Here is a 23,584-nt window from a genome sequence, read left to right as displayed (position 1 = left end):
GTGTGCGAATGCAACTATTCTCTCCACATAAACTGCAAACTGATATTCACATATTTACATACATTTGGCCTGATTTAGGTCTGTGTGTACATTTGGGTTTCCTTAGGTCATTTTGGTCAGCTTTACTTCAAGGAGAGGGCTGTAGGTAACAGTCAAGCCCAAAGCCGATCCATTTCCGTCAGACTAACTGAAAGAATGCTGATAAAATCTGTCATATTCTTCAGTCTGGGAAAGAGGTAAACCATTTCAAAGGTAGCTTACTGTTTCTGGTTTGCATGGTCAGCACTAGCATACTTTAGGTTGGTGCTACCTTCCAACATTTAAATGTCAGATATTAATCCAGGTTTGTTTAAGTGCGGGCAGACGGAGATCCCTACTTGCCCCACTGATGGGCCGTCACTGAGCCAGAGAGGGACGGGGACGAGGAAGCGGTGTGTGTGAGTATGAGAGAGAGGCACAGCAGGCCTGCTGGGGCCTACAGGTCTGAGAGCACCAGACAGGCTCAGCTCTGTTTGCAGGAGGAGATTCAAAGTGGACATGCCATTTCCTCACCTCGCATTTCCACCTAGGGAGTTACAGGAAAAGTGCCCTCCAGTCCCATTGCCAGAAATAACACCCAGCGGCAGCCTTGAACAGCAGAGCGGCAGTGTAGATTATACAGTTTTTGTAGATTATACAGTTTTGTAGATTATACAGTTTTTGAGGGGGATAATAAAATGCTGACTAACGCCATCAATGTTGACCACTGTCAGTTTTCATGCAAAGCCTCACCACCCCTTATAGCCCCCCCCCCCCCCCCCCCCCCCAGGCAACAACCGGATCCCCCGTCCCTGCACCTCAGTGTGGACATGGAACAATGCGGGGGGCAAACTGGCATCCGTGCTTTCGATGGCTCCATGTCACGATTTGCAGAGGTGACAGAAATAGTAGACGTGTTCCATCATCTTATGCATTATGAGCTTTCTGTTTTCCCAAGGTCCCATTTGGATCAAGTCAAAACAAAAGGTCTCATAGATTTGAAGCCAAATATGATACCCCATGGACCTTAAGCAGAGAATCCAGCTCTAATTCCGTAACACAAGCCTCATTATTTCCCCTTTCACTAGGTAGCTCTGCTAGGATATAGTGGTATGTATGATCCAGGATGAACTGTCAGCATCTACAAACATTGGATCAGAAACCCTTTCCAAATGACGACTCAGATTGGATCCAGTTTTACATGGCAGTTCAAGCCTAATGCATGAACATACTGCTGACAACATGGCTTGTCTCTCAGTGTTTGGAGGTGCTCCTCTGCGATTTGGAGATGGGGCCCCTGTGCTCTCATAGGCCGCTCTAAGGGGTTGCTGGGAGGGCGAACGGGCCGCGGCGTTCCGGTGTTCTGGGAAAAGGACAGTGCACACAGCTGCGCTCAGGGGATAAATGCAAAACAAACATGCCTCGCACATGCTTCCCCTCAGCTGTCATGGCTCCGTTTTCAAAGAAGCCCCCACACTGCACTAGGGCTCTCCCTCTCGCTCCTCTGGCCGAATGCCTGCCCCTCCGGCACTACGGCCATACACAGCCGCACAGCCAGTCTGCAGCCTTTTTAATTAACACTGGGACATCTGTGGACAGGGATTCTTTCTGGGATTGTGTGACAGAACAGACAGAGCCGCCTGTGGCTCTGTGCTTCAGGTTTGCCTATAGCTGTCTCTGACTAGGGCTTGGGGGGTTTACAGTGCTGGGTTGGGTGCTTCTCAGAGCTCAAACACACATGAAGCTCAGGTCGACACAGTTGATTTGTTTACCGTTTTCGTCATGTTTTTGAAAACATTTTAATTTCTTTATTTATAGACATGTTCTGTTATCTGCAGTTCTCTATTGATTGAAAAGGACAAAACCGAAAGCTCAGCGTTAAAGACTGCAGAAATGTACAAGCCCATATGAAGCCTTCTTGGATGAATCACAGGTTAATATGTAAATGTTCTCTTTCTCATCTATCCTAATCGAGGCACAGCTTGCCTTAGGGCCTTAACTGATCAAATATGCAGAATTTAAGTAGTTGCGAAACAGCTTGTATATCAGCTCATCCTGTTGTAGCCTGCAGGGGTCCCAGTCTGTCCCTCGGTGATGATGTCACCTTTCACACCACCCCTATCATTTCTAATACTACTGAAGCAGGGCAATAAAAATAAGTAAATACTTATTATAATATAAAACTGTGTGTTGTGTGTGCATGTAAAAACATTTTTTTTAATGTAAATTGGACTGATTTACAGTAATTTACAAAGACCCTTGAAATGTTACTAATTTGATGTAAAGTTCTGCATTATTTTTGTGAGATACTTGTGGGTTGGTTTTTGAGTGATCCTTTTGAAGGGGGTGGGTGTTCTTGGTTTGTTGAGTTTCCAAATATTTTGAAAGGTTTTTGTGGCTTTAAGCTATATTGTATGGCTTTTTAATTAATGATGGTATACTTTTACTTGTGTTCATGTTCTCATATATATTTTGTGTGAGTTACTATAGTACAGTAAGTTATTGCACTTACATAATATTTTAGAAAATTGTTTTACAAGCAGAGAGCAAAACGGTTGTTCATCACGTACTTATTTTTTAAAACAGCATCAACTATTTTTTTATGGATAATTGAAGTGCAGCTTCAATTGTCACAAATGATTTCATATAGTTCCCGCCAATTCTTTAAAGGTCCAGTGCAGTCCAAAATGTGATTTCCCTGGTTTTATATATATTTCCATACTATGAGGTTGGAATAATACTGTAAAATAGTGAAAACGATAATGGCCTTTTAATGTGAGATCAGTTTGAAAAGACTGCCTGAAATTTCAGCCTGTTTTGGTGGGATGGAGTTTTGGCCTGCCTGGTATAAAATTTGTTAGACCATTAAGAAAGAGAGCTCCAACCCACTCTGCCAATTTCAGCTGATGTTCAGTTCTCCCCATTCAGACAGTCTGGCAAAATTCTTGCTTGAGAAAGTGCTCTTTGCTAAGAAGTTGTTTCTTTTGACCATTTACATTGAAATCACATTAAGGTACTTCATTGCTACCCTGAAATTATTTTATATTGCAATTAAAAAGGCTGCATTGGACCTTTAAACAATAAAACACATTTAGTCAGAGGTCAGAGCTCAATATTTGACAATTTTTCTATGCTGTTGTGTGGTGGGAATGATGCTACTGCAGAAGGATTCCGATTCTCATGGAAAGGTCCTACATTTAAAGACTGGGATGTTTTTAGGATGGCAAGACTCTCAGAGGATTTATTAAGCGTAGCAGTTTTTACAATATCCTCAGCAATGTGTAACATCTGACCTTAATAACATGTGTGGAGATTTGTGTTGTTCTGTTTATACTGATGTCTATATAATTAGGATGGAGGGGTGGGAGGGCCATCAATAAAAATCTAGAGGGTTCCAAAAAAAAAAAAGCACGTCCATCTTCTTGCATTACATATCATCTACCTCATATGTTCCATGACTGTGTCCGTTTCATTGACAGCCTAAAATCCCTCTGCATTTCAGACATGAGATCGCACAACCCCCAAGAATGTCACACTAATTAAAGTCGACAAAAATACTAACAGAGTTCTTTTGAACTGCAGACATTGTACAGGGTGGATTAGGGAGCGTATATTAACAGGTGACAGGCGAGGCTGAACAGTGGTGCTGCACACGGCCTGGCTGTCACAACAGCCCTGGTCAGACATGGGCTTTCACCATATCAGAATGAGGACAGAGAGTGTGACAGACACAGAGGCCTGCTACTGCTGCCTGTGCATGATAAAACCAATCCAATAAACATACATAGTCTTCCACGTCTAGAACACTTCCGATGACATAACTTCTTTCAAGCACTAATCAACTTCCCCTGTTCTCCAGTAGCTGAATTTCCCCTTCACTTTAGTTTGCTCAGTTCATGCACCTTGGTTGGAGTGAGGCAGCGCCATTGTTCCTTTCTCTAATCGCAGGCAAATAAAAGGGCCATGGAAAACATCTTTATTTAGCATGTATTTCTTCCAATTTATATTTTGGGACACATTTATCACAAACAACAATCCTTACGAAAGTAAAAAAACAAAGGCAATATTGACATGTTAAAAAGTGTGTGCTGACTTGAACTTAATGCTTAGGACATTCCTTTAGAGAGATGAGCAAGCCTACACAGACTAACAGAAGCCTAAAACAAAAAGAGACATCAGAATTGGGGAGTTGTACATCCTGGTGCCTACATCTCCATGAAGCAGACAGTCCAATGTCACCGCATCAATTACAGTAGCTTCCCTCCTATACCAGACTAGATGTTACTTCAATAGTTTATATATTACGCAGCAGAACACTTAAAAAAAGGTCATTAAAATGTCCAGATACCGGTCATTCTTTTGAAAAGTGTTAGCAGTAGAACAATTGGCAGTAAATATATAGTGTACATATTATTTGCAATATATCCTCTATGCAGAGAAAGCTGATCATACACATCTGCAGTGCTCACCTAAACAAATAAAAATAGCTCATGCCATGAAATGACCTTTGTCAAGAAGCCCCCTCTTAAACTACCTTGTTTTTCATATTATTTATCATTTTTTAAAATTCATCAGTTAGAGATAAGTGACATGGGATATATTATCTCTATGGGTTTTCAACATATTACACATCCCCCTCCCCATATGCTTGGCAGACAGTGGTCCTGACTCACCATGCTACATTAACATTTAGTACTGCTGTGATTTATATACACTGATCCCAGATCAGCCAAAGAGCCCACGGGGCCTCTGACTCGAATACAGCAGCAGACATACACAGACTAGTCATCTCTGTCGCACAGTGGATTCTGTCTAGTCAACCAATGAGCACACACACCTCAACTCTCACCACTTCAAACCAGTATTTAGGAAAGGAAACAATACAGGTGCCCAACACCACCCCACAGAGAACAACCTTCCAGATAGTTCTATCATGGACAGAAACTATGTCTCCCCTGAACTAGAAGATGCTGGGTATGTATGGGTGTCTGGGGGTTGCTGGGCAACAGCCCTGTCCGGTCAGAGACTGCCGATGTTGGGGAAACTCTTGAGTTTCTCTGGGAAGTCGTCCTTGTAGAGGACTGGGTCTGCACGGTGTTCCACTACCTTCAGGGGCATGGTGCCAAACACCGACGCAAACTTGTTGATGCACTCCGATCTGGGGAAGTGTACAGAAGTTACCGGCGTTAACATTGAGGCAATCAACCACAGAAGAAAAAAAACGCGTTCAGATATTGTATGTCCACTACTACCTCTGTGAATATTGATTTGGCATATACACACCCTTTCTTGAGTTGCTAGGCGATGAGCATGCTCAGTGCAGGACGTACCTCTCTACCATGTGTGTCTGGTCCAGGGACAGACCGTCAATGGCTGTGCACTCAGGACACTTGAACTTCTTCCTTGGGGTCACCTAAATGGAACCAGGACATTGACCTTTACAATCTACCATTGCTACACAACTAAGAAACATACAGTACAGAATCTAGTGTGTGGTGAGATCAAATCCCTGTGCTGATGAGAGAAGTCTATAACCGTCACAGTACTGCATAAAGGGATACTTCGGGATCTAACCATCACAGTATTGCTTAAAGGGATACTTAAAGGGATCTATTTCTCCAGAGTCAGATTAACCCGTGGATACCGTTTTTATGTGTCTGCGTGCAGTTTGAAGGATGTTGCTAACTAGATTTAGCGCAATTGTTAGCATGCTAGTAGATACCATAGACTTCCAACCATTGTGCTAATGCTAGTTAGCATTGGCTTGCAAAACTACCTCCAACTTCCTTCATACTAGAGACATACATAAAAATGGTATCCACGAGTTCATCTGACTCTGGGGAAGTAGATAAAGGACTTTATTGCCCAAATCCCGAAGTATTCCTTTAAGTTGCAGTTCTCTAGAATGTGATAAACCCATCAGATAAAGTCATGCTAGTTGTGAAAGCAGGTCCAGCAGTGGTTGTTGCAGCAGAGTGTGATTGAGGGCTGTTGCGCTGAGGGAGAATGCTGTGCTGCTGTATACCTGAATGGTCATTCAAGACCAGGGCATGCTGCTTGCGTGCCGAGGAGAAAACAGCTGTATGCTCATTAAAGGGGTGATGTATGGCCTTCCCCCGTCTTACCCACCCCACCAATCCGTCTAACTCCAGACTGGAGATCAGTGCTGAGGAGGACGTGTGGGAGATATGTGGGGTGGGGGGGTAGCCTACTGCAGGCGCAGAGAGATGGAGGGAGAAGGCATTGCTTTGACGGTGGGGTGAGTGAGCCCTGGTGAGCTTAGGAAAACAGTCGGAGGGGGAGCGGCAGTCAGTGACACCCAGATAAGAGAGGTTAAGGCTGGGCTTTAGGGGCGGTCTCTGCGTTGGGGAGGTATCAGGGGACACAGAGGGGTGAGAACTGATCAGAGAGAGAGCCTCTATCAGGACAGGAAGAAACAAATATTTCTGCATTCTGGGACTTTTCCACCTCTGTGGAGTTGGAGTTATGGTCTTCAGCTTCCTGATATGTGGTGCATGTTGTAGTACTGCTCCTAATGAGATATTAACGTAGCTCCGTCCCAAATGGCACCCCATTGACTAGGAAGTTCACTGATTTGGACCAGGGCCCATAAGGCTCTGGTCAAAAGTAGTGCACTATTATAGGGAATAGAATGCAATTTGGGATGCAAGCAATGGCTCTGGTGAACATCCAATATTGAATTTGACCCCCTAAGGACCTAATGTCAGCATAATGGGTTGGGTAGGACTGTTGTGTTTAGGTGGTGTGAAAATGTTGTGCACTGTTCTATACCTTTATGGGGGCTTTGCCAGTGATGTTGGCCACCAGGAAGTTCATGGCGATGTCCTCACAGTTCATATGAGCATCCACCCAGTTCTTGATGTCTCCTGGCATCTTGTAAGTGTACAGGTAGTTAAAGTACTGGAAAGGAAAGAAGCCTGTGTCACTCAACATCAAAATCAGCAAGCAGTGGAAACTACATGCAGATAAATACCTTTGTCATCCTACTCACGTGATATGATAAATGAGTCTAACCCCTGAATAGAGGGATGTGTTTTCACAGAAGTATTTACTTTGAATCAAAAGGAAAGCTTTTGGTTGACAGTGAGACAGATAACCTATGACTCTTCCCTCCTCTCTGTGTGTGACCTAACCCTGCCCCCTCCACATACTGGGCCTGGCAGGGGGACAGAGGGAGGGGCTTCTGTCTGAGGCTAACCTTGTGGTAGAAGGCTGCTCCAGTCAGAACCATAGACACCTCGTTGGTCCACTCGGACTCGTACTTCCACTTCCCCATCTCGTGGTCCCATAGGTGGAGCCGACCCGGGTACCCCACCAACCGGTCTGGTAACTCCCTCCACACCTGAGGGGGATCGTAGGGAAAACACACAGTTAGACACCAATTCCAGGTTTTCCAGGAATTTGGGTAAAGTTTCAAGTTAATGGAATTAGGCAACACTAAAAACATTCCAAGTAGCCTCCTTTCACCTTCATCAAGGTAGTGCTAGAAGACCGCCATCACTGAGATATTTTGAGCCCCAAGGTTCACTCTAAAGAGATGAAAGCTACAGGCCCGCTCTGTGATGGGCAGAGAAGTGTGTGGAGACTGGATAAGAGCCCAGCAGCCTGTCCCGCTATTGGACACAGCGAGAGGCAGTAGAGCCAGACAGCCTTCCTTCCCCACAGCAACCTGCCTCTCATTTCATGTCATTATCCTCAATTGTCTCAATAGGTCCTAAATGCCTTCAGGTGAGTGCCAAGCTGGGCTGTATGCATGGACAGCATCAGCTCTGGCTTGTCACCATCCGTCACACATCAAACATATCTCCAGCACCCGGCAGCCGCCTCACAAATACCACTACTGGAGGCTGACTTAAGCTCCCTGGATGAGTTTAAACTCTGGGGTCAGCACTAAGTGGCCAGCGTTTACCTGCCAGTATGAATGGACTAAGCCCAAGGTCAAACATTTGGGGTGATATCTCCCAGGCGAGATACAGGGTATCCTCTCTCTCACCTCGTAGCCAAACTGCAGTTCGTCAGACGTCAGCATGATGATGTCATCGTCGATGGCCAGCACGGCCTCAGTCTCGATCTCGTCGTAGGGGAAGAAGCGGTTGCTGAGCTTGTTCTCTTTGGTGCGCACCACCTTGAGAGGCACGGCAATCTTCGGCCATAGAGAATCTAACCGAGGGACAGGGACCAAGGGAATATGAGTGATAAACCTACATTATACAGACAGGTCATAGAAAATCCATTCTATCAATGCAATGGAGGCCTTGGCAAACGGGTCAGTTAGCATTGTGTGCTACTTGAGAAGCTGCAAGACATTAAGTAAACTGTGAAAATTACTTCCACACATTCCAAACCTGACAGTATATATTGCGTCACCCACCTACACTTAAGACATCAAACCAGACTGCCAGTTTTCTAGGTCAAACTAACATCTAGACTTCAGTTGGAGAGGAGTGGAGTTGCCATCAAGGGAGATGTTTCAAAATGGCAATCCTAGTGGAAAAGTACGCTAGCAGTAAAACTAATCACTGACTTGAATCGCTACGCCAACTTGAATCATGTGCAAGCCTGACCACACCAAGATTCCTCAAGGCAGAGCAGCAACGTTAGCTTGTTTTAAAGTAGTGTTTAGTGAGCTTGGGATGTGTCCACGGCACGGAGCAGAGTCAGACAGATGGCACAGAATGTGTCACCCCATTAAGGCTCTAACTGGGGCCTGACAAGCGGGCAGCGCTCCCAACTGACCGACGAGCTCTGAACGTCTCCACACTAAACTGTCAACGGGAGCAATGCTGTGATATATTCAAGTGCTTTCCTCTCTTTCCCCCTCTCTTCCTTTTCCAAAGATGAGCAGGGAGATGAGTGCAGTGCAAAATCAGCTTAGATCTGATTGTACTGATTCAGCCTGGCCTTTTTTCGGTATCGGTTTGCACACACAAACTGAAACATTTTCTGGCTGCTGGAAGCCCATCTACTTTGCTTCTCATTTTTGGACTTTCTCCTGGGCTAACCAGGAGATCCTCTCCACTACAGAGAAACAGAATCCTGCTGCAATCCCCATCTCTCCTGTTGTTACCTCTGTCTCCATGCTCTGCAGCTCCATAACTGTCTTCGACTGATGTGAAAAACAGGTTTCTTGAGGTCATGAAGCTAAGATTGTATGAGTGAACAAACAAAGTACGAAGTTAAATCATGACATCCAAACACAGTACAATCTCTGTGCATGTCAGAAGATAAAGTCTACAACATAGAATAGTATTATTTTATCTTAGTACTCCAAGACCTAGGCTCCCAAGCAGCACCTTGTTAAAATGCCAAACGTGCAGGACTTGAGGCGGCAGCCGCTTGAAATAAACACAATCAGGCCTTGTGAGGATGAGGAGGAAATCCGTCCTCATCCCAAGCAGAGGCCCCGAGTTGACCCATGAACGGCCCCTTGTTAATTCTAATGGGTCACAAAGCTCTGGCCAGGCTCCACTGACGCCTCTAATCAAAGGCTACGCTGGGCCATTAGAGTGAGCTTCAAAGTGGCCCGCTGCTTCATTACATTACACAACTCTATGCAGAGGATAGATTTAATTCCCTGCTCTCTCCCTGCCGTCCCGAGCTGTCAGTGTTAAGGGGCGCCATAAACAGCCGCATACCTAATCGCCTTGTAAAGAGGAATCATTAGAGCGAAAGCCACAATAAATAATGACTAATATCAGCTTACTGTGAAACATCTCTAATGGGCTCTAAATGAGGGCTGTGGCAGGAGGACAGACAGGCAGGACTAGCAGAACACTGCACACTGTTTGATGAACTGGAGTGTCTGTAGTGGACAGTATATCAACATGAATGAAAGGCATCCATGTCGTCTGGCTTGCCAGTACCGAGGAGACCTGTTGACATGGGAAGGTTAGAATGAGGTGGCTGCTGCAGCACCGAGCGGGGTGGGTAGGAGGATTGTTTTTCTGTCCGACCGGCTGCAACATGCCACGGAGCTGCTCCAGTTTCCTGATTCTCAACATGAAGCAAAGCCAGAGAGAGGTTTGGCTCCAGCCTCGAACACGTCATGCTTTTCAGTGTCTAAACTTCTAGAGAGATGGGTCTTGGCTACTGAAGCTGTTATCACTCATCTGGTACACATCAAGAGCTCCATTTTGTGTATTAAACCATGGCATGGTGAAATAACCACTTCTTCTCACATCAAGTTGGCAGTTAACATGGAGTGTTCAGCCACTTTCCCATTCCTTGTCTGTATCGATCTGCCAACTTTAGTCTCTCTCTAAACAGAGAACATGTATTTTGACTCTATGGTAGCTATGAAGTAAGGCAATCTGACAGAACACTAATGTCCCATCTTTGAATATCCAACATAGCATCATCGTTGTCACTGAAAAGGTTAACTCCTGAAAACTCCAATTGCTGGTGTGCTTGTTTAAGGGTAATATTAGAATCAATAATGGGTTTAATGAACAGTATGGGGAAGGGAGGGTCAGAATCAGAGGTGTATTCACTAGAAACCAAACAGAAGAACATCTACCTAAATGGAGAGGGACTACCTGAACCTGTCCAATAACAAACTTATTTTAGTCCCCCCCCTCAAACATTGTTACCCTACCGTGTGCGCTAATGAATGCAGCCTAGGGCTCACCTTCAGGGGGACTCTAACGAATACAGCCTAGGGCTCACCTTCAGGGGGACTCTAATGAATACAGCCTAGGGCTCACCTTCAGGGGGACTCTAATGAATACAGCCTAGGGCTCACCTTCAGGGGGACTCTAATGAATACAGCCTAGGGCTCACCTTCAGGGGGACTCTAATGAATACAGCCTAGGGCTCACCTTCAGGGGGACTCTAACGAATACAGCCTAGGGCTCACCTTCAGGGGGACTCTAATGAATACAGCCTAGGGCTCACCTTCAGGGGGACTCTAATGAATACAGCCTAGGGCTCACCTTCAGGGGGACTCTAATGAATACAGCCTAGGGCTCACCTTCAGGGGGACTCTAATGAATACAGCCTAGGGCTCACCTTCAGGGGGACTCTTGTTCTGGTTGTTCCACACCACCAGTAGCTTGGCCAGGCTGGGAACCTTGGAGATCTCCGTGATGACCCGGAAGAGGCTCTCGATACGGTCGTAGGTCAGCACCACAGCAGTGAACCCTGGGGACCTCGGTGGGATGAGAGGCAGGAACAGAGGGCTGTTCACACTCGACCACTTCTACAGAGGACAAGAGACCAAAAGCAAAAAGGTTAGAGTCACCCTCTCCTACAATGCAGACGTATGCCGAGCTAGCTTCATCTGTCTGCCATCCTGGCCCGCATCATGTTTTCCATCGTGATTTAAGCTGCCATTCCATTTCTTGACTCAGCAATGATGTCAAGTGCAGTGATTTCCGGACAATGGTTTTACTAGGGAACAGGAATCATCTATTCATTTATTTGAAAGATTAATAGACTCACAACCGGGAATGCCAAGCACCCAGCGTGAAGTAGTGTGGAATGCCAAGCACACTATAAAAAACTAGCAGTAGCTGAGCTGCTTCAGGAGCTCCACCCTCATCTCAGGTACGTGTAAGTTGAGTCCACACACTATGACTTGGCAGTCTTGGCCTCTCCTGCTGTTTCTACACTGCTGCTTTGAGATGTTATGTGACGTTTTGTCATGAAGCTCTGGTGAGCTCCATGCAGCAGGGGTCCAGATGAGTTTTAGTGGGGTGGGGGGAGAGAGAGGGGGAGGCAGGGCAGGGGGGAGAGAGGGAGGCAGGGCGATGCAGGCGACGGTGTCGGCGGCTGTCTACTGCCAGTGTGGGACTTGGCTCCTCTTCCTGGCCCCGTCTTAAAATGGCCCGTTAACTCTGGAAGATGCAAAGACCCTAGCCTAGATCAAGTGACGCTGTAAAAGAACATACTGGCACAAGGAGGCACACACACACGGAGACAAAGAGACACTCAATCCAGACCTCTGAACTAACATATAGACAACAATTGACATTTTGAGTAATGCGATTATACAAGCGTAACAATATGGCAACATGCGACACAGAGGAGACTCACTGCAGCAGCTTAAAGTGCACTACGATGTAGGTTATATCATCTACAGGACCAACTTCAACTCTCCCGTTCTCTGTTAGCAGGAGCATTATGTTGACTGGATGATGTGGTTTTAACCCTTAATTAACTGTCAAACATCACAACAGTAGCATTCTCAAATGAAGGAGGTTGCAGCTGACTTAATCAACTGTACAAAAGGCTCCCCAAAGCCTCCAGACCTCCACTACAGACATGTTCTGACCTCATAGGGAGGGAACGGAGATTTGAAATAAAACTGTGGGCTTCTTGAAGTGCTTCTCTGTTCTGCTGCAGACAGGTGGCCACAAACAGACTGGTGTTTCTGTGGCTCTTTCCAACAGCGTCCACCATATCTATTACCATAAACATGGTCACCCCATATACCCTACATCAGTCAGTCCTCACCAATAAAACAACTCAACTTCTCTGTGGTGGTGGGAGAAATAATTTAACACGGTGACACATAAGTGGTGAGATGAAGAGAAGAGAAAATGGACCACTTAAGTCATTTGTCAGATGACAAACAAGATGAAAGAAAGACAGCCACTTCTCCGACATTAATTAGTTAAATTGAGTTCACTGGTTACAATGATGAATTTACACAAAACGGGAACATGCAGCCATTTGGGTGATTCAGGCTACACATTGTGGTGGTGGTAGGAAAAGTAGATTGATGCAAATCATCGTAAACATCCTCATAACGCAACACCGAGAACAACATGGCATTTGAGTGTTAGACAAACAGTGTTTTCTCCTCAATAACAAACGATTTCCCAAGGCAAAGCTCCAGTGATGACTGGAGACAGGTCCATCTAGCCAGCAGGGGGCCTTTGATTTGTGTGGTGTGTAGTTTGTGTGTGTGTGTGATGATTTCCTACCAGGGATTAGGAGAAGCAGAGATAGTGCAGCCATCACATCTTAAAGAGTCCTGATATGAGCACATTCACAGTGCAGGCTTCGTCTGCTCTCTACCAGTGAAGGAATCGTCTGGCCAGGTTTCTTGGCCCATTTAAACCACTGAACAAGCCCCGACTTAGCCTAAATTGAAATGTTAGATGTCCCCTAGAAACCAAAGGTCAAGCTTAAAAAAAGAATCAGTTGCCATCACATGAATATTTATTACGATGTAAGGTGTAATTAATTGGACCGAGACCACCCTTTTGAGAAAACCACAGTGCGTTGTTTAGTGTGCACCCAATTGCGGATAGTGTGTTCACATCAGTCCAAACTAAGGGAGAAAACAGTTCAGAAGAAGAAAACTCTCCAAACCAATCTGATATGAAAGCCCCCTAAGGTACAAAGTCTCCTAACCTTCAGCCACCTTTCACAGGCTGAACCATGGATTACCCGTTTCATATCTTACAACTATGCCCACGGCCATACAAAAAGCAGCCCGTCTGTCCCTCCCTAGCCTGAAAACCCTTCTTAAAGGCACTGCTACTAGCAGAGAGCCTGTGAAATGTGCTTTCAATTATGACCCCGAACGAAGGATACAGAACAGCAGAGAAAAAAAAACGCTTGATTTATTTAGTGTCCTGTTCCAATTCTGCTCGACGTGTTTCCACTGAATACGTAGAGATAACACTTCTCTAGCACTGGAATGGTAATAGGTCTGTGGCCCTGCACAATTAACCTCTTGTGATCAGGGACTGAGACAGCAGACCTAAATGACGACGATTGGTTGGGAAAAAAGACAGACAGGAGTTTGACAGAGAGAGGTGGGTAATGTCAAATGTAACTGTTGATTAACCAGCTACCCACTCCGAAAAAAAGGCAAAACCAGCTGTGATTGAGCAGTTGGCTTGAGTAGAAAGAAATTAGACCTGAGATCTTGAAGAGTTTGAATTACTCTGAGAAGCCAAGTGTGGTAAACATACCTTCAGTCAGAGTGACTTGACTTGTTCAGACCAACATAACCTGACTGGCTCACATATCACCACCCATTGGTAGGACTGGGTAGGGCTGTCCAATAAGAAGGGGCCCCCCCTTCTCTACCCCACAGACAGACGGAGGGCGGAGCTGCATGTGGTGTCTTTGGGGACTGCAGCAGATCAGGCTGGGCTGATTAACAGCCCCTGAGAGGTGGTAGCTGAGCCAAGCTGTCTGCATCCCCACACTCCCACAACCACAGAGAGGTTACACACACTCACTCCTTAAACAGTGTTCTCTCACACATACACAATGACTCAAACACTAAGGCATGTATTTTTCACCACACTGGAGGCATCCTCCCAGTGCAGAACTGCTGACACAAACACACTGGCTGTTTCAGCAGTACTGGGTGTTTACCAAGCAGCCAAAGACCACTAGGCTACATGTGTGGAGAGAGGGACCTATAAAGAGGAAGCTGCCCTGCCGATACACTGGGAAAGACTTACCAGGGAAAACTGGGTCATATCCGTCACTGAGGGAGTCAGTCACTGTGTTGTGAGGCCAGCACAGTAGTGTCAGGTCACACATCAATACCACACACATAAATATGACTCGTATGCCTAAGAAGATTCAGTGGTTAACCACAGTAAAATACAATAACAGTGGTGTAGGCTAGAGGGCCATAGATTATAGCAGGCTCCAGCAGAAGACTTGATGTATCCAATCAAGTTAAAACACATCTAGCCTAAAATGCATCTTTCCACTCTTTAAAGACCTCGCAACTAGAGGTATACTCACCACCAGAGGGGGGTTGTTCCACTGTTCGTAGGTGCGGGCAGCATAGGGGTAGATGCGGTCATTGATGATCTGAAGCGTTGTCATGCCGATGGCCTTCATGGAGCTGAAGTAAGCGTCCCAGAACCAGCGGGCCTGAGGAGAACAGAGTTGTTAAGGAATAAAAACATATGGTCTGGACCCTGGACAAACAGACAAGCTGTCATGAACTTCAACACACATTCAGAAGGCATCCCAGTGACTAGAGAACAGGAAGGACTGTTCTAGACAGTTAGAATCTCTAACATCATCTGTCCTACAGCAGGCCAAGACCTTCTACAGCTCACCTGACTTTCAAAGCACAGGGCAGCCAAATATCAACCTGGCCAGTGGTTCCCAACCTTTTTCTGTACCACCAACTGAATTTTACTCTTCCAGGAGTACCCCTGAAGTACGCCCTCATGTGCATTTTACCAGTAGACCTATGGTCTCAGTCTTCTCAAGTACCCCCAGTGGTCCTAGTAAACCTGGTTAGGAACCCCTGCTTAAGGCCCATTGGGACGAATACATGTTCATCCAAGACGTATGCAAACTATGTACGCATCTACCTTTAGTTGCGTATCAAAAATGTATTTTTAAGTCAATTCACCACCAGTCCATGGTAACAAGGAGCAGTACGGTGCCAGAGGGGAAGGTGTAGCCTAGCAGTCAATCATATTTCAATGCAGATGTTACTTGTACAACATCCCCAGGCAGCACCCCAGCTTCCCTGGTGCTCCCCTCCCACTGATCCATTAAGAGACAGCTATGGAGGGAGAGGAGCCCATAACAGTTAATGATCCTTACAACAGAAATGTCTCCTGCCAGGAGTGACCCGACTCCACCTCAGCAGGTCCTAGGTGACCCTGAGTGCAGCACTCTTTAACAAGCACATGGGGGAGGTCCATACTGGACCCCTCAACTCCAACTGACATTTGCCTGGTTTGCCAGAGCACACCCTAGAAACTCCTCACACAGCCTGAAAGATATTAATAGCATGTTTGTTGGGTGAGAATAACACCCCAGCTGAAGAAGTTCTCCTGTTTGGGATTAGGTGCAGAGGAGGATCAAGCGACGAACAGACAACAACGGAAACTGCAATTCAGCAAACACAGTGATAGCATTGGCTGCTACAGCTTAGCCAATGAGCCAACCGTTTTACTAGAGCTGTGGTAGTCTTGGCCTGGCTACAGGGCTCTGTCCTTCCATAGCAGTGGAGCAGCTTGTCCTGGTGTTTTTGTTGTCGTATGGTCCAGAGAGCTCTCAGCAGCACATGAGAAGGAACCAGCCCCCACTCCACACCCCCACCCTTAGTCCCCTTTAACACTGGAGAAATACAAAAACAGCGTTTATTTTTATGGAGGGGGTGAGGAGTATTCAAAAAGACTTTCTAATCTCAGGGGAACCCAACGGCCCATAAATCAGCCAGTGATGAAAGTTTCCTTTCCGACCGGGAGGAGGCAAAAAGCAAACTGCTCCGGCCTAAGAGGCCCGCCCCCTCCCAGCGCCTGCAGGAATTTTTATGAGGAGGGAAGAGACGGAGTCACAGCAGAGAAAAAGGCCAGTGGTTTGCTTCACTGCAGCACTGTTATTCCCTTCCTCTAACATACGGCGCTGAGCAAAGGAGGCTGAAATCTCTTTGAGATGTGCTTGAACTTGGACCATAAACAACATCAAATGTATTTATATAGCCCTTCTTACATCAGCTGATATCTCAAAGGGCTGTACAGAAACCCAGCCTAAAACCCCAAACAGCAAGCAATGCAGGAGAAGCACGGTGGCTAGGAAAAACTCCCTAGAAAGGCCAGAAACTAGGAAGAAACCTAGAGAGGAACCAGGCTATGAGGGGTGGCCAGTCCTCTTCTGGCTGTGCCAGGTAGAGATTATAACAGAACATCGCCAAGATGTTGAATAGTTCATAAATGACCAGCATGGTCAAATAATAATAATCACAGTGGTTGTAGAGGGTGCAACAGGTCAGTACCTCAGGAGTAAATGTCAGTTGGCTTTTCATAGCCGATCATATCCATCAATTCAAAACTGATTTGGCTAATCTTTGCTACAGCAACTAAAATAAACCTAATTACTTGCGCCTCTTAATAAGATATAAATTGTGTAAAAGTAAAGTTGTCATGGTGAACAATTCTTTGTTTAGCACAAACTTGCTTAGGAGGCCATTGTAGTATTACCACGATGACACACAACTGATCATCAATAGTGGTTCCTGTGGGACTGAGAAATCATACTAGAAGACAGACTTTCACCACCAGGGTCAAGGGAACAACCCAGTCTACCATCTCTTTCTCTAGCTATACTCTGCTGTCCGTCAACTCCTTTTAGACAGGGAGGCTTCAGACAGGATTACATTGGGCTTGGTACTATAGCTGCAGCCCTGTGATTGACAAGTACTCATTTCAGCTGTACTGATCTAACCAAGCATCCATTCTATTCCTAGGGTCTGACACAAACAAGGCTCAGAGGAAAGCCTCAGGTGACCACCGCTAACATTTAGCAGCTGTTAAGCAATAATTGGGACCTATGCGGATGCTACCACATCAAATGTTGAAATCATTTTTTTCTCCTGAAATGGTGCTGCTGGCTTCTGTTGGATTAGGAGTTTTACATTTGACCTTAGTTGTGAGGCCCTGTATAAGTGAGACAGAATGTCTCAATTATCATTCAATTCAGGACTTAGTAAATCATACAGATAGTCAATAAAAGCTGACATGGAGTCATCATGAGTAAGGCTGTGTTATTCTGATATTTTATCCACTAATTGGTCTTTCGACCAATTACATCTGATCTTTTTCACAGCTGATGTGATTGGTCAAAGGACCAATTAGGGAAAAAAAGATCAGCATTGTGTATTTTAGTCATACTTGGCATATGGTCAGGGACCTTTTAAACCCATAAAAGGATTGAAGATGACAGTGTGGAATTCAGAACCGCAGAGGAAGTGAAGACAGTTAGACCCTCTGTTGGACAGTGAGTAAATACTTCACTTGAGCTCTTCAATAAGATCAATCAAAGAAAAATGTTCCTATAGCACTTTAAAAAAATTAAAAGAAGAAAAAAAAACTATTTTGCACACGTCCAAATGAGCTAGAGTTGAAAATGTGTTGTCTGTACTACTGAAAATGAAAAGTCTTTATGGGGGACCAACTCAGTGATTCCCAGCGTCCTCTCCTCTCCAGCCAGTGAATGTGAGTGAGGAGTCTCTCCAGATGTGTGCAGGTGTGGACTGATATGGAATGGGCTATACAGCACCCCATAAATCCTGGATAAGATGGGCCTTTGTGCTCCGGCCCCACCCCACCCTTACACGTCCTGAGCCCGGCTCCAACACCCTTCTCCCATCAGTCCTGCAGGGGCCACAGGCATGCACACAGCAGTGACATACCTACCTACGCCTCACGTTCCCCTGGCTTAAGATGTACTCACTACTCAACTCAGACCAATATGATTTGGTTGTGTTCCTCTGATCTCCAGTGAATTGATAAAATGTTTATTATCAGTATTTGTTTTACCCCCCCAAAAAACTACAATTCTTCCCCTTATCATCAGTCCTCATCTCTACTGAGAACTTTTTCCTGACAGGAAGACAACTGATTACACATCTCATAGCTAAATTCCAAGCCCTAGACAAGACAGACTGACAGAGAAACACTAAACAGTGGATAAGCATTTCAGATCCACACAGCTACAGAGACAGGAGGGGGACCTCAAGGGAAGCCATATTCTAGGCTTGGCAAATGAAACAACTCCAACAGGGTCTCTGAGCTGTGGGTCTGATATGTCTGTTTGGCCAGTCTAATTGGTAAATGGACTAGCGTTGATACAAGGGAATGAGAAACAGCTTGGACGTGCAGAGCTCTCTGAGGGCTTTCACTTCTGTTTATTGAGGCTCAGTTGGACCAGAGAAAGGAGGGGATTTGTCATTGATTTGGCGTGACTGAAACTAACACTGAAGAACCTTTATAAGAGCTTTTTTATCAAGATTAGATTGTCTCCTCGTGTTCCCAAACAGACAACAGGACAGAAACTCTAGTCCTAAGGGCTCATTACAACGTGTCTGTCTCACCCTTCAGTCTGCCTGTGTTACGGCTTCCATTGGGCTGACAGTGAGGCCCGCGTCTCACAAGCACACAGGTTGGAATGGGAGCGTGAAAGTCACAACTCTGTTGACCCCGTCTTCACACTAACTTAACCTGAGAGGGCAGGAGGTACTTTCTCCTGAGGTGTATTCATCTGGAAATAGACTATTACTACAACTCTATAAAGAGTGCCCTATATGTGCATCTAAAAATCCCCAGGAAAGGGATTCAGTCTATTTGAATGTTAGCTGAAGAAAAGATGTGATCTGACTGTCACCTGTCTTTGCATCTCCTCCACCTGCCTGTGAGGGATACTCTTCAAGATGGTGTACATCTCTGGGAGCTTCTCCTCTGGAATGACCACGGATGCCCTGTACAACACACACACAAAATGTCAGTCAGTATCAATGTCAATGGGAAAAAATGGCCACTGGCATTAAACTAGATCAGAAATCACAATACGAGCTCAGAAAATCTAATGCAGAGATGCATGTTGAAGTTGGTTGGAGTGAAATCATGAGCAGTGTCTTTACCTCTTCCAGTCGAGGACCTCAGAGAAGGGCAGGATGTACGAGTCTGCTAGGATGACAGGGACACAGCCAGCCTGCAGCACATCACTGAGTGTGGCCTGTCCCAGCCGAGCCCCGCGCAGCACCACACAGAACGACGACTCCTGTGGAACACAGATTACAACAAGGTATGGAAGAGTTTAGGGTGGGGAGGGCAATGTCAAGGTGGATCAATTACAGACGTTAAAAGTATACAAGCAGGCAACCTAAAATATTATTCTAAAATACAGGCATCACTTATAGCGAACCTTTCCACTGTCAGAGGTGGAGAAGGGCGCTTTCACTGAGATTCTGCCACCCCAACCCTCCACCCCCTCTCCTTGGTGGGACGTCTCCCAGATGTGCAGCTATGCTGCACCCATACCAGATGATTAGCGCACTTCCTGTCTAGACAGGCCAGAGACGGGCTGGAGATGCACTCTGAGCAGACAGAGGCGCACACCGGTTGACTGACTGCCACAGACATTGCTGTAGTTTCCCAGGTATACCCTGCATAAAGTTACCCACAGACTGCTAACTCTTAGAGTTGACCTACACAGCTGAGCAGAGCCCTCAAATGCATTTAAGTCTGAAAATGGCCATGCTAATCTATGTTAAACATCAATTTCCCCCTAAGCTGTGTAATGTCTACAAGTGTGTGTACATGGTAGTAGGTCTGTGCGCGTCTCACCTGGAGGATCTGGGGGTAGTCGAACACCTGGCCCTTGTAGCAACGTTTCCTTGCTGAGGCGGCTCCCTGAGATAGGTTACTGCACTTGTCCAGGAGGAGCAGAGCCTCCCCGTTCTCCTCCTTCAGCCTCTCTAGCTCTGCCCGGTACTCACGGTGGATGGCCGTCTGAGACGACAGAATGAAGTAGCGCCGGGGCCTGCAGCCGGGACGGGGACACCATTAAAAATAATGTAAAACTCTGTGACTGATGATGGTGACTCTAAAAGATAACTTCCCAAATGTTCCCATTGTCACATGAAGTGAGGATGCCTGTTGTCTTGCTTGAGGAAGTGATAAGAGCCCTATTCTAGGTGCTGAAACAGGGTGGTGGTGTTGCTGCTCACCCAGGCTGTCTCTCGGGCAGCTCCACGTCTGCAGACAGAGGGCTGTACACAGGGATGCTGATGTCATAACCCTGCCTGTAGGTCCACGTGGAGAAGCCTCCCCCTGCAAGCAGAGCCCTATAACACACACAAAACAAACACACGTATCCAATGTTACACCACTGTCACATAGGCTTACAGAGTTAAGACAGAGAGAAGAGACAGCTATACAGAACTTTGCAGCAAGACAATACATGACAGATGTGCATACGCCCTGGCTGTTTCTTGTCATATCTGCTTAACAATGCTATTGAGTAACATGAAGATCATGAGAAGTATTCACATGGATCCTTTTGGAAATCTGTGTATGTAATAGTTATGAGAACTGACGAACAATCTTTATGCCGTCCTACCTGTGGATGCAAGGACAACCTCACTCACACACACACACACAGCTGGTTCTGATGAGGCCCCACGCCAAATGGAGCACAGCTGGATGAGCCCAGGAAATTCCCTACAGCTCCAGATAAGTGTTCATCGTCTCAGAGCTTTCTGTTCACAAAACCCACCTTTTCCACCCAAAAGGAGCGAGCGGCCAAGAGCAAGGCTGGGAAACATGGCCTCTCTCTGTGGCAGTAAATACTAGGAGATTAGGCATGTCTGCCTGCTCAAGGCCGCTAGAGGTTCTGTCATCTCTGGACTACTTTTAGGTTGTACTTTCATCTTAGCTGAATATTTTTCAAGCCCCCTTGTAATTATATGCAAGTTCTGTAGTTGTGCTGGAAATAAGATGGAATTGAATCTGGATTATCTAGTCAAGTCAAACTACAAAATATGGAGAAAAAGATTTATTCAAAAACAGAGTCAACTTAACAAAAACGAGAAGAAAAAAAAACAACTATTCTCTGAACATAACATCAGACTAAGGACATGTAAGGAAACTGAAAGCTAAGATAATACCATGCTTCCCTCTAGTGGTGTCTTGGTAGAACAAAATGCACCTGGCAGTATCTCTGCTAACAAACACTGATCACACACTGGAGTAAATATTAGCTGGAAGTTAAGGTTGGTTGATGAACCAAAAAACAAAAATGTGAGTTTATCATCCAACTATATTCATTGTAATTGACTCATTTTTCCCCCTGGGTTTAATTAATGTTACCTGTCTCTTGGCACATCAAGGGCTGTGTTGTAGTCTGGAGGTCCTCCAGGTAACATGTTGAACAGAAGGTGGTTCATCCCTTTATCCCACCTGGAAATGCACATCTTTAAGGGTCAAAAACCTACAAATGTGTGCACTTAGATATCTGAAATGGGCAGATAGATCAATGTAGTAGATGAGAGGGGAGAGCAAGAATGACAGAGGGTAAAAAAGGATAAATATATATGAAGAGAACTCCCAGCTTTGGGGTGGAGGAGAATACAGTGCAACCCGAGCAGTGTGCAAGAAAGGTTACCTGGGGAGCATGGCCAGAGCCTGGGCAGTCTCCCGGATGCGCAGAGAGTTCTGATTGAGCACATCAATAGAGGGCACGAACAGGCATGCCCTGGTGACGTCATCTGTGTAGAACTCACTGTCGGAGATGGCACTGAGCAGGTCATTGTACTCTCGGGACAGGCCTGTGCTGCTGATGGGCACTCCTACCTCATCCACAAAACGCTGCAGAGGATAGATGTACACCTGCCAGACAGACAGTCATTTCTGATGGTCCACTTTAGCTGCTGTTGGATATATAACATCCTTCAAGCCTTTAATCATGTGGTTCAAAAGACAAGGTAAAGAGACTAACAATAGCAGATGAAACTAACTTCACATATCTGTAATTTGTGACATGTGATAGACTAGGCTCACCTTGATTCTATTCTTAGGGTTGTAGCCACATCGATACACATCAAAGCAAGTGTGCATTCGGCAGCTAAGGTCCCCTCTCTCAGGAATAGGGTTGGAGATAGGCAGTCGGACGAGAGGTGCATCGTGCACGCTGCGTCGGTCCAGGCCCCAGTCTGCAGTTGATTCGATGGAGTGTGGCCAGAACTGGAACATCCCTGTGGCGATGAGTCCCAGCAGCACCACAGAGAACAGGGTGATGTAGTAGATGCGGTGCTTAGTCTTCATCCGTGGAATCAGAGCCGGGCCCCGTGAACTGTACTTTCCGGACGCGCACATACTGAGCCTGACCATTCAACCACTTTGAGAGAGAAAGAAATATTAGCATGGCTCCTGGTCCGTTGACACACTGCCAGGGTATGTATCAACAGTCTAAAATGGCTTCCTCTCCTAAAGGAAATGAAGCCATTTTGGACTACTGTCAGAGTTACAGCAAGAAATAAACAAGTTAATGTAACGTTACTTGGCCTTGCCTAAACGAGCCAAGCCGGTCTCGTTATACAAAACTACATGACAACTTACAACACTAGCTGTCAATCAAAGGCATTCTAGTGAGGTAAAGCTAGCTAACGACAGGCCAAACTGAACTAGCTAATGTAGCAAAACATACAACTTAAAATACTCTGGCAACAAATTAGCAAACTCAATTTAGCGAGCAGACTGATTGGCAAGCTACATTGACGTTCAATGATTTCTTAACGGATTCGCTTAAAACCAACTTATTTTCGTCGGTGTTTATTATAAAATACCACGGAATAAATATACATATAACTAGCTAACATCACACTTCAAAATAAACCGAAATCTTGAAAAGTAAAAGCAAGTAACGCTAGCCAGCTAGCTTCAAGCTTAGCTACCTACGCGTTAGCTGGGTAGCAGGTTGAGGCAGCGGGCTTCGATTTGATCAGTAAACTTACCTTCACGCTTGACCGGTGCAGAGTCGATCACAAACTGTTAATTCATACCCTCTTTTTAGCTAAGCGGCCATCCAATCATGTATAGTGTTTTTACATTTAACGTTAGGTAGCTAGCTAATTAAACGATGTTGACGTTATCGTGTGAATTATTTGATTTCCGGAAGTGGAACCCTTCTTCGCATGTCAGAAACCCGTGGGCTACTCTGCAAGCACTGGCTATACTGCCACCTAGTAAGGCGGGGTATCATCACACCCACCCAGTAGCATATCTTTCACAAGGTGCGTTGTTTTTCTCCGGTGAATTAATTATAC

The 23,584-nt window shown here is 45.7% G+C and overlaps 1 protein-coding gene across 1 annotated transcript; it reads right to left on the bottom strand.

Annotated features, from left to right (window-relative positions):
• Window positions 1-3,978: 3,978 nt before the first annotated feature.
• Window positions 3,979-23,406, bottom strand: ext2 (exostosin glycosyltransferase 2). Its single transcript, NM_001173607.1, is given in 15 exon segments — window positions 3,979-5,176; window positions 5,349-5,431; window positions 6,811-6,939; window positions 7,238-7,381; window positions 8,033-8,199; window positions 11,047-11,236; window positions 14,758-14,889; window positions 19,144-19,237; window positions 19,400-19,539; window positions 20,106-20,301; window positions 20,489-20,605; window positions 21,630-21,719; window positions 21,925-22,148; window positions 22,320-22,656; window positions 23,273-23,406. Coding segments are annotated over 14 exon segments (2,175 nt in total). The 5' UTR covers window positions 22,650-22,656; window positions 23,273-23,406; the 3' UTR covers window positions 3,979-5,037.
• Window positions 23,407-23,584: the final 178 nt, after the last annotated feature.

The sequence above is a fragment of the Salmo salar genome, chromosome 26 (genome assembly GCF_965601325.2).
Source record: "Salmo salar chromosome 26, fSalSal1, whole genome shotgun sequence".
In the NCBI taxonomy this organism is placed as follows: domain Eukaryota; kingdom Metazoa; phylum Chordata; class Actinopteri; order Salmoniformes; family Salmonidae; genus Salmo; species Salmo salar.
The sequence above is the reverse complement of the archived record's forward strand: the minus strand, read 5'-3'. Positions and strand labels throughout refer to the sequence as shown.